The sequence below is a fragment of the Salvelinus namaycush genome, chromosome 37 (genome assembly GCF_016432855.1).
Source record: "Salvelinus namaycush isolate Seneca chromosome 37, SaNama_1.0, whole genome shotgun sequence".
In the NCBI taxonomy this organism is placed as follows: domain Eukaryota; kingdom Metazoa; phylum Chordata; class Actinopteri; order Salmoniformes; family Salmonidae; genus Salvelinus; species Salvelinus namaycush.
The window spans coordinates 9,757,003-9,768,278 of NC_052343.1; the positions used below are offsets into that span (position 1 = coordinate 9,757,003).

The 11,276-nt window shown below is 41.7% G+C and overlaps 1 protein-coding gene across 1 annotated transcript; it reads right to left on the minus strand.

Moving 5' to 3' along the window:
- Positions 1 to 1,360: 1,360 nt before the first annotated feature.
- si:dkey-24p1.1 (uncharacterized protein LOC556718 homolog) lies at positions 1,361 to 10,726 on the minus strand. The gene is made up of 14 exons (XM_038976987.1): positions 10,451 to 10,726; positions 9,823 to 10,077; positions 9,348 to 9,617; positions 7,143 to 7,436; positions 6,510 to 6,821; positions 6,109 to 6,378; positions 5,464 to 5,730; positions 4,806 to 4,887; positions 4,582 to 4,654; positions 4,303 to 4,472; positions 3,959 to 4,016; positions 3,423 to 3,526; positions 2,480 to 2,558; positions 1,361 to 1,708 (listed from the first exon to the last, which is right to left on the minus strand). The coding sequence occupies exons 1-14, from the start codon at positions 10,596 to 10,598 to the stop codon at positions 1,457 to 1,459; spliced, it is 2,634 nt and encodes an 877-aa protein (XP_038832915.1). The 5' UTR covers positions 10,599 to 10,726; the 3' UTR covers positions 1,361 to 1,456.
- Positions 10,727 to 11,276: the final 550 nt, after the last annotated feature.

Here is an 11,276-nt window from a genome sequence, read left to right on the forward strand (position 1 = left end):
CCTTTGTCTTGATGACAGCTTTGTACACTCTTGGAATTCTGAGGAATGCTTTTCCAACAGTCTTGAAGGCGTTCCCACATATGCTGAGCTCTTGTTGGCTGCTTTTTCTTCACTCTCCGGTCCAACTCATCCCAAACCATCTCAATTGGGTTGAGGTCGGGTGATTGTGGAGGCCGAGTCATCTGATGCAGCACTCCATCACTCTCCTTCTTGGTCAAATAGCTCTTACACAGCCTGGAGGTGTGTTTCGGGTCATTGACATGTTGAAAAACAAATGATTGTCCCACTATGCACAAACCAGATGGGACAGTGTATCGCTGCAGAATGCTGTGGTAGCCATGCTGGTTAAGCGTGCCTTGAATTCTAAATAAATCAGGGACAGTGTCACCAGCAAAGCACTCCCACACCATAACACCACCTCCCCCATGCGTCACGGATTGTAACCACACATGCGGAGATAATCCGTTCACCTACTCTGCATCTCACAAAGACAACAGTTGGAACCAAAAATCACAAATTTGGACTCATCAGACCAAAGGATAGATATCCACCGGTCTAATGTGCATTGCTCATGTTTCTTGGCCCAAGCAAGTCTCGTCTTATTATTGGTGTCCTTTAGTAGTGGTTTCTTTGCAGCAATTCGACCATGAAGGCCTGATTCATGCAGTCTCCTCTAAACACTTGATGTTGAGATGTGCCTGTTACTTGAACTCTGTGAGGCATTTATTTGGGCTGCAATGTGATGTGCAGTTAACTCTAATAAACTTATCCTCTGCAGCAGAGGTAACTCTGGGTCTTCCTTTCCTGTGGCGTGTCCTCATGAGAGCCAGTTTCATCATAGTGCATGATGGTTTTTGCGACATCATTTGAAGAAACTTTCAAAGTTCTTGAAATGTTCCAGATTAAATTACCTTCATGTCTTAAATTAATGATGGACTGCCATTTCTTTTTGCTTATTTGAGCTGTTCTTGACATAATATGGACTTGGTATTTTACCAAATAGGGCTATCTTCTGTATACCACCCCTACCTTGTCACAACATAACTGATTGGCTCAAACGCATTAAGAAGGAAATAAATTCCACAAATTAACTTTTAACAAAGCACACCTGTTAATTGAAATGCATTCCAGGTGACTATCTCATGAAACTGGTTGAGAGAATGCCAAGAGTGTGCAAAACTGTCATCAAGGCAAAGGGTGGCTACTTTGAATAATCTCAAATATAACATACATTTTTATTTGTTTAACACTTTTTTAGTTACTCCATGATTCCATATTTGTTATTTCAGAATGTTGATGTCTTCACTATTATTCTACAATGTAGAAAATAGTAAAAATAAAGAAAAACCATTAAATGAGTAGGTGTGTCCAAACTTTTGACTGGTACTGTAGTTGTGATACAAATATTTACAAACAAACCTTAATACTTTTTTTGGACTATGAATGAAACTTCCTCTTATATTTTAACATCAGAGTACTGGGTTGTGTAGTCTTCTTCATCTGAGCTGCTGCTGTGGCCTGCCCTGCGGTGGCGAGGGTCAGAACTACAGACTGTCTGGTGTCCTGGGTTTGCTCTGAACATGACCTCAGAGTAGCTGATCGCCACGTCCTCCTCACTGCTCCCTGTCTCCTTGTCCATGTTTGGCTCGATGGGGGGCTTCGAAACACACACTTCCTTAATGTTCTCGTAGTCATTGCACTTATTAGTCTGAATATAGAAAGAGATTCATACAAATGAAGCAGCTCGAATGTTGCTATTTTATAAATCTGGAGAATATTAATTGTCTTGGGCAGTCATATTTTTTTCAAAATTATTCTTATCAAATATCTTAAAGCTGTACGAGTTCATTTGCCTTTTCCAAACTATCAAGTGCTAACATCAAGGTCCAGTAAAACACCTTAAGTCCTTTTCCAATTTTCTTTGCGGTTGTGATACCCCCTTCTGCTACTGCTGGACTGTCCTTCTAAATGTCCTCTTCTACAAACGTCCTTCTAAATGTCCTCTGCTTTTTTCCCATCAGTATTTCTCCTACTACACATTTTCTATGATGTAAGATGCACCACAAATAGAATTACATAATTTACAGGATCTCTGTGTACTCTTACCTCAATATCCTGTTTCAGTAACAGCGGAGTTTTGGTTTGTTAGTAGATTTGCAACAAAGTGATTATGACACGTCACTTCAAAGTTTCCATTCACAATTTTTAGTTTAACTTTATATTCAGTTCAACGGATATCATGTGTGTTACATAGTTGCAGAGTAACCATACAAATAATTAAATTGAAGCAGGATTTGACTAGCTTCCTTTAAAATCACTCATTATTATATGCAGGCCTATCTTAGATGCAGTTACAGTGTAAAGCTGAATAATGACATTCTGGTGATCAATGTTACAGTGTAACTTCAATGGCATAAGGGCCAATGTGTGTGGTTGCCCATTGTTTTGGTTTACACATTTGTTATTACGGTTGACTGACCTTTTCCTTCAGCTTTGGCTTGCCAACCTTAGCATAGACGTCGCTCTCTCTCGCTTGGTCTCTAGGACCCAAGCTACCCCTGGAAGACAAGTTGTGTCATTGTATGCGTTTGACTCATATTTGTTGTCTCATCAGGTTATTTCCCTACGTACGTGTTGGTCGACTACTACAGTCATTTTCACATTAGTGGTTTCAATACATTACTACATTATGGTAGGATAATATCAATTTATGATGTATTTGAGGTCATTTGTATGTTTTCCCACATCATATGCATTCACCTTTTGGAATGACTGAAGAATGCTCTCTATTGTACTGTAGTTTGGTGTTGATTTTAGGACACCCTCAGCCTCAAAGGGTTAGGCTGGAGCCTGGGGGTGCCCTAAAATGGACACCATACTGTCAATGTGAAGTGATTTGTTTTTTATTATTATAATTTTTTGGTACTTTTTATCAGTTTTTCGTGATATCCAATTGGTAGTTACAGTCTTGTCCAATTGCTGCAACTACCGTACGGACTCGGGAGAGGCGAAGATTTAGAGCCATGCATCCTCCAAGCCACACTGCTTCTTGACACACTGCTCACTTAACCCAGAAGCCAGCCACACCAATGTGTCAGAGGAAACAACGTTCACCTGGAGACCGAAGTCAGCATGCATGCGCCCAGCAGTTACAAGGTGTCGCTAGATGGGACAAGGACATCCCGGCCGGCCAAACCCTGCCCTAACCCGGACAATGCTGGGCCAATTGTGCGCCACCTCATGGGTCTCACAGTCCCAGCCTGCTGCAACACAGCCCGGGATCGAACCCGGGTCTATAGTGACTGCGATGCAGTGCTTTAGACCGCTGCCCTACTCAGGAGGCCAATGTGATGGGTTTTAATTTGAACCTATCCTGGTTTCATCTGCCTTCCCCACATTCTCAGAAAAATGTACAATCTTACATCTCCTGGCCCCTGAATTGCAGCGAGGCATAGTTGACTTCAGGTTCCTGCGTTTGTCCAGTGTGTTCATCTTTGTTTCTGATTGGATGGCTTGGTGAAAGACCCTGAATAAATGAGATGGAATGCATTAAAAAGAATGTCAAGAATTGAAATAGTTAATTCATCCCTTCATTCATAACTGTACAATATATATGCTACTTATTTGTTTATATTTAACTAGGCAAGTTAGTTAAGAACACATTTTTATTTACAATGACAGCCTAGGAACAGTGGATTAACTGCTTTGCTCACAGTCAGAAAAACTGATTTTTACCTTGTCAGCTGGGGTTTTGATCTAGCAACCTTTCGGTTACTGGCCCAACGCTCTAACTACTAGGCTACCTGCCACTACGCTCAGTCATTCTTGACGTACTGAATACTGAATGATTGTAACAGTCATTGATTGAGTAAACTGTAGAGTTACAGTATACACAGCAAATAAAGGCCTCTTTCGTCCATATTTCACCCCTTCAACAACATTGTTCGATTTCTCTCACCTGCTTTCCACCTGGTACCTTCAGAACACTGTATGCAGTGTATATGTCAGAGGTCGACCTTTAAAGAAAAAACAAACTAATTGAATCACTCTGACAAGTAGACACAGGTCTATATCTTCCTTTAGATGTTCAAACTGAGACAGAAAGTAGTGGTGATCCATTGTGAGTGAGGGAGGCCTGCTAAATTGACTCATTGAGACTTCCGTATGTCTGCCCATCCAGACGTGTGTGTCTGTGTGTGTGTGTGTGTGTGTGTGTGTGTGTGTGCATGCAAACGTGGGTGCTTATGTGTGTTTGTCTACAGTGGGATCTTGTCTGTGTGAGACCATGTCTGATGCTCTTACGTGCTGTTTGGACACAACGTCCTGCTGGGATGGGGATGCTGCGGTTGGGGCAGAGGCTCTGGGTGGTACGGGCCGTCTGGCCACAGCTGATCTCTGCTGCTCCCCGGGGGGTCTGATGCCGCTGCACCCCCTTCACTCACCAGGTTCTCACTTGTTCCATTACGCCAGCCCTGACGGTGACACACACACACACATGTACAATTAACTAGGGGTTTTCACAAAATGAAATACAGAATAAATAGAAGAGAATAATGCGGTATTTGTGAAATGCAACAGTACCAGAAAACCAAAGTGAACACAACATGGCAGTTTATTTGATGTCCCCTGCTGGATCGATTTGATTCTCTTGTGTCTGAAAAACGCCAAACAAAAAGTGGATATTTCACACAAACAGTGTTGTGGTGAGTTTCCAGTCATTGCTAACTGTAGTCAATACGTATGTTTAAGAAATATATGTATTTTCTAAATAAGAGGAGTGAAGTGAGTGTTGACGGAGGACTCACCTGTAGACCAGAAAGATGAGTAAAAGAAGAAGCGGAACACAGCAGAAAGGAAGGACGAGAGAAAGGACATGGAAGACACTTCCTGTGATGAGAGAAGAGAGGGAGGAGAAACGATAAAGAGAAATGGATCAATATTAGACATTCAGACTCTAGCTACAGTCTTTGGCATTTTGTGTGGAACTGTGACTTTAAATGCCAATGCCACCTATGTGTTATTACATACTCTCTTACTGTATGCATACAATACATTTTGCATCTTGAAGGATGGTTTTTAAGGCCTGTATCATCATTGATTCATACATTTAGGTAGCATATCAGGGGGAGGATGAAATATGCAACACTCTTAGAAAGAAAGGTTGTATCTAGAACCTTAAAGGGTTCTTCGGCTGTCCCCATCGTAGAAGCCTTTGAAGAACCCTATTTGGTTCTAGGTAGAAACCTTTTCAACAGAGGGTTCTACCTGGAACCAAAAAGGGTTCTATCTGGAACCAAAAAGGGCTATCTTATGGGGATAGCCGAAAACCTCTTTTTGTGTGTAGGCATCAGATGAATATCAAAAGTGAGATAGAAATACTGAGGTAAAAATGTTAGTCAGAATAAGTCACACTTCTGTACTCTATTGATTTTCCAAAGTGGCTGTCAGTCACTATGCACTCACGGTTGAGAAACAGCTTGACTCTTCCAGATTCTTTCCCCCCCATGCTATTGATGGCGACACAGTAGTACGTCCCGGGCTTGTCTGGGTGAACAGTGATGTTCTGGTGATTGATAATGAAATGCTCCCTTTCCTCGACCAGCCTGTACCACTTGTAGCTGTCGACAGGGGGGTAACTGTGACTGTGGCAGGTCAGTGCCACAGGGCTCCCTCCATCACTCTGCCACCTATTGGTCATGTTGTGAATGACCTCTGTGAGCTTTGGAGCATCTGTGAATGAAGATAATGGAAGAAAACGATTCTTATACATTTGAATAGAAATATGCATTTGCATTTTCCTCATGTTGAATTGTCTTTAGTTATAGTATTAGAAGAATATAAGTTCAAGCTCTACACAAATTACAACTTAAGTCTTTATTCCAGAAAGTTATAGAGGACCTGAACCCATTTGAAAGGATGACTCTGATCCCAAATGTAGATCTGAGAGGATTGCAGTAAGCAGTATGGTTCATCTCCCTCCATCTTGCCCTCTGATAGGCCAGGTGGAATTATCACCTTATTAATAACATCTATTCATTCCTCTCAGATCTACATAGGGTGTATATTCTATGGGTAGTTGTCATAAAGCAGCGACAGATATGTACTCACACTTGACTTTAACGTCAACCTGTTGGGATTTCCCAGTTCCTAAGGGGTTCTGGGCAGTGCACCTGTACAGTCCACTATGGGATGGGGTTGTGGACATCACCGTCAACTTCTGGACCAGCCCCACTATCCTGGTCTCTCCTGCGCTGATCTGGATCCAGGTGTAGTTGGTGGCATGGGGGTTGGAACGAGTCGTGCAGGTAAGAACCAGCTGGCTGTTTTCAGTCAGGACCGTGTCAGGGTGAGCAGAGGCCATCACATTTTTGGGGCTGTCTGTAGGTGTCATAGCAGAGAAAGCATCATGGAAAATGTTTTTCTTGGAAATCAAATATGTTTGACTATTTCATCATCATAATAATAGAAGGATGATGATGGTGATGATGGTGACGATGCATTGTACTCACATGTAATCTCCAGCTCCTCCTCTGTGCTGTTCTTCCCCTCAGAGTTCTGAGCTCTACAGGTGTAAACCCCTCCTTGCAGGAATGTAACATTAAAAGAACCCCAGACAACATTGGTAGAATGTTGGAGGAACCCAAGAACTGGTTGAGGCTGCATTTGAAGAAGGGAGCTAGACATAGGTGAGACAGAGGGACGGGGAGTCCATGTCAGAGTGAGCAGAGAGTCTGGGAAACTCTGCACAGTGCAGTTGATACTAACCAGGTGGCCCTCCTGGGCCGTACGCACCATCGAAAGCACTGGTTTGGTTGGGCCATCTGTGGAGAGGAGGAGAGCTTTGAAAAAAACATCTATTCAAATTTTGAATTGTACCTATTCAAATGTTTGTCAGAGAGGACTGTAGATACAACATACACATTTCAAATATGAACACAAACATGAACACAGAGGCTGCCATGTGTAAAACGTCATCATGAATAAGCTAACCAAAATATCTTCTATGACATCTATTAATCTATTAGCTGTTCTTTTTGAAAGGGGAAATGGGCTCAGCAGTGCTCAGATACCGAGTAAGAGGAGGCTATGATATGAGATCTGGATGCATTTATACAATAAGAACAGATTTTACAGCTACTCACATAGAACACTGAAGCATGACATGCTGCTGTTCTGTCCCGTGCCGATGTCATTGGTGGCCCTACACATGTAACACCCCTCGTCTGTTACGCCCACCCTAACCCAGGATAGGGCCTGTGTGTGGTCTGTGAGGGAGCGTAGTCTCTGTGGTAATACTCCACTACGATGGTACCAGGTGTAGACACCGGGGGCAGGATGGGCATCAGCCTCACAGGTGAGATATAGCTGAGAGCCTGCCTTCACCTGGTTGCCGTGGTAACCTCCGCTTTGGGTGATGTGAGTGCCTCTTGGAACATCTGCAAAAGATAACGGATACAATATATATACATATATATATATATATATATATATATATATATATATATATATATATATATATATATATAGTATCAATCAAAAGTTTGGACACACCTACTCATTCAAGGGTTTTTCTTTATTTTTTTACTATTTTCTAATAATGAAGACATCAAAACTATGAATTAACACATATGGAATCATGTAGTAACCAAAAAAGTATTAAACAAATCAAAATATATTTTAGATTCTTCAAAGTAGCCACCCTTTGCCTTGATGACAGCTTGCACACTCTTGGCATTCTCTCAACCAGCTTCACCTGGTTGAAAGTCTTGAAGGACTTCCCACATATGGGCCCCCGAGTGGTGCTGCGGTCTAAGGCACTGCATCTCAGTGCTAGAGGTGTCACTACAGACCCTGGTTCGATTCCAGGCTGTATCATAACCGGTTGTGATTGGGAGTCCTTTATGGAGGCGCACAATTGGTCAAGCGTGGTTAAGATTTTCCCGGGGTAGGCGGTCATTGTAAATAAGAATTTGTTCTCAACTGACTTGCCTCATTAAAATAAAAATATCCTGTTCACTTGTTGGCTGCTTTTCCTGTGGTCCAACTCATCCCAAACCATCTCAATTGGGTTGAGGTTGGGAGATTGTGGAGGCCAGGTCATTTGATGCAGCCCTCCATCACTCTCCTTCTTGGTAAAATAGCCCTTACACAGCCTGGAGGTGTGTTGGGTCATTGTCTTGTTGAAAAACAAACAATAGTCCCACGAAGCGCAAACCAGATGGATGCCGTATCGCTGCAGAATGCTGTGGTAACCATGCTGGTTAAGTGTGCCTTGAATTCTAAATAAATCACAGAGAGTGTCACCAGCAAAGCACCCCCAAACCATCACACCTCCTACTCCATGCTTCATGGTGGGAACCACAGACCAAAGGACAAATTTCCACCAGTCAAATGTCCATTGCTCGTGTTTCTTGGCCAAAGCAAGTCTCTTCTTCTTATTGGTGTCCTTTAGTAGTGGTTTCTTTGCTGCAATTCAACGATGAAGGCCTGATTCACACAGTCTCCTCTGAACAGTTGATGCTGAGATGTGTCTGGTACTTGAACTCTGTGAAGCATTTATTTGGGCTGCAAAGTGAAGTGCAGTTAACTCTAATTAACTTATCCTCTGCAGCAGAGGTGACATACTTTCCTGTGGCGGTCCTCATGAGAGCCAGTTTCATCATAGCGGTATTTGCGACTGCACTTTAAGAAACTTTCAAAGTTCTTGAAATGTTCCGGATTGACTGATCTTCATGTCCTGAAGGAATGTCGTTTCTCTTTGCTTATTTGAGCTGTTCTTGCCATAATATGGACTGGTCTTTTACCAAATAGGGCTATCTTCTTTACCACCCTACCTTGTCACAACACAACTGATTGGCTCAAACGCATTAAGAAGGAAAGAAATTCCACAAATTAACGTTTAACAAGGCACACCTGTTAATTAAAATGTATTCCAGGTGACTACCTCATGAAACTGGTTGAGAGAATGCCAAGAGTGAGCAAAGCTGTCATCAAGGCAAAGGGTGGCTACTTTAAAGAATCTCAAATATAAAATATATTTTGATTTGTTTAACACTTTTGTGGTTATTACATGATTCCATATGTGTAATTTCATAGTTTTGATGTCTTCACTATAATTCTAAAATGTAGAAAATAGTAAAAATAAAGAAAAACCTTTGAATAAGTAGGTTTGTCCAAACTTTTGACTGGTAGTGTTTATTAATTTATTCAGCACCGTGTATATTACTGAGTAGTTCCTGATATTGATATGGGATGGATGTAAGAATTTGACATTCAGCATATATTTAAATTGATAATTGTTGTTCCCTGTACAGTGTTTGAACATGGTAAAATGGGAAAAGACGTACAAGAAACCGTTATCTCATATATTGATGATGACCTTCTACTGCCAACATCATTCCTCGCCTCACAGGAGTAACGACCTTTGTCCTTTGGCTGTACACTGCTGAAGGTGTACTCCTTTAAAGCATTGGTTATTTTGTTGTTGTCTTTGAACCAAGACCATGAACGCACTTCAGGGTTGCTTTGCTGCACCATGCAAGTTAATTTGATTTGATCTCCTTCTTTGATTGTAGAGAGATCCTTATATGTTTCAATGTGCACTCCGACAGGAGCATCTGAAAGAGAGAGTATTCCAATTGAATAAAATCTGTGTAGGCTGCCTTCATTGTCTATGTATTAAAAAGTCAATTCCACAATGTATATAAGCCTGGATGTGAGACAGAGACTGCCTAAAACATTATTTAAATGAATTCTTCCTTGATTGCATTTCCCTATGATACAAAATGTACATCTGGACTACACAAATAGGGAATATCTCACATTTAACATTTATTGTAACAACGTTTGAGTCGTGGGTCCCATGTTGGTTTACAGCTTTGCAGTAGTAATTCCCGCCCTGTGTAGATGTGATAGATCGGATCAACAATTCTGTTCCACTGAATTTGGTCTTTTGACTGTCTTTAAACCAGGAGTAGGTAGCATTGGGGTGCCCTCTGCTGGAACAAGTGAGGGTGACAGTCTGTCCTTCCTTGACATTTGACACATCTACAACAGCCTTCGTCTCCTTAGGGGCATCTTTTAAAGAGAAGACAAAAAAAGTCAAGTGATCATAGAAATTGCTCAACTCTGAAAACAAGAAGCACAAAACATCAAATCAAATTAGTAGGGTAATTTCTTTGTAATAAAAAATGGTTGAAACAAAAAGAATGGAATGGTTATGATAAGGCTAATCAAGCGCTTTACTCTATCTGTGTCGCTGAAGCGGTACAGATTGTAGGATATCAATTTAAAGGTAATTCCCGATTTGAGACGACATATGCCGCGTTTACCGTGAATGCAGTCTCTGCTAACACAGGAACATTGCCTTTAAATTTCAATCATGCTGTAACGCTGAACTTCCGCGATACGATAAACACAGTTTGAACTAGAAAGTCAGTAATGAACTCACATTCAACCGTCAGCTCGATGCTCTTCCTCACACACTGGTCTTTGGTCCCCTGTGGTTGACAGGAGAGCACCCTCCCATCATCCTGCCAGCTAGCATTAAAGCTAACCGCACTGCTTCTACGGTTAACCTCGTTGGTGTGAACAGGCATTACGGTCTGACCAAGCCCTGTGAACTCTGGGTGTGATCCACATGTCCTTGACGTGAAGCATCGAATGGTCACAGGCTCAGACTCTTTAACTGTTGATGGTTTCAACTTCTGAACTCTAACCTGGCACGGATCATCTACAGTGGCAAGACATCAGACAGAGACAGAACACCATATTGTACATTACCACACTGTCAATCGAATAGCTGTGATTATTTGGATTATTATTGGAAATTGATATCCAGATGTATCTGTAAGGTGAACTTGCCTTCAACTGTAAGATTCAGACCTGCTTCAGTCATCCATTTTCCACTCTTTCCTATATATCTGAATTTGTAGATCCCACTGTCAGTCTTTTCCAGGTTGTTGATGAATAGGCTGCAGTCGCTTTGTGCGGCCCATCCAAAATTCACAGAACCAATGTACTTTACTCTGTCTGCAAATTCAGGGGCAGGGGTTTGGGCCTTCATGTTACTGTTTACAATTGTGCCAGTGAAATCCTTCATGGTTTCATTCCACTTTGCATTTTTCATCCAAAACCATTGCTCTTGTTCATCTTTCACCAAGTGGGTAGCAGTGCATTTGATTGTAATGCAGGAACCCTCCTTTGCGGCCAAGTGCTCTCCAGTTATTTTGAAGGGTATTTCAAGATAGCAAAAAGAAACTATGATGGACAAAGAG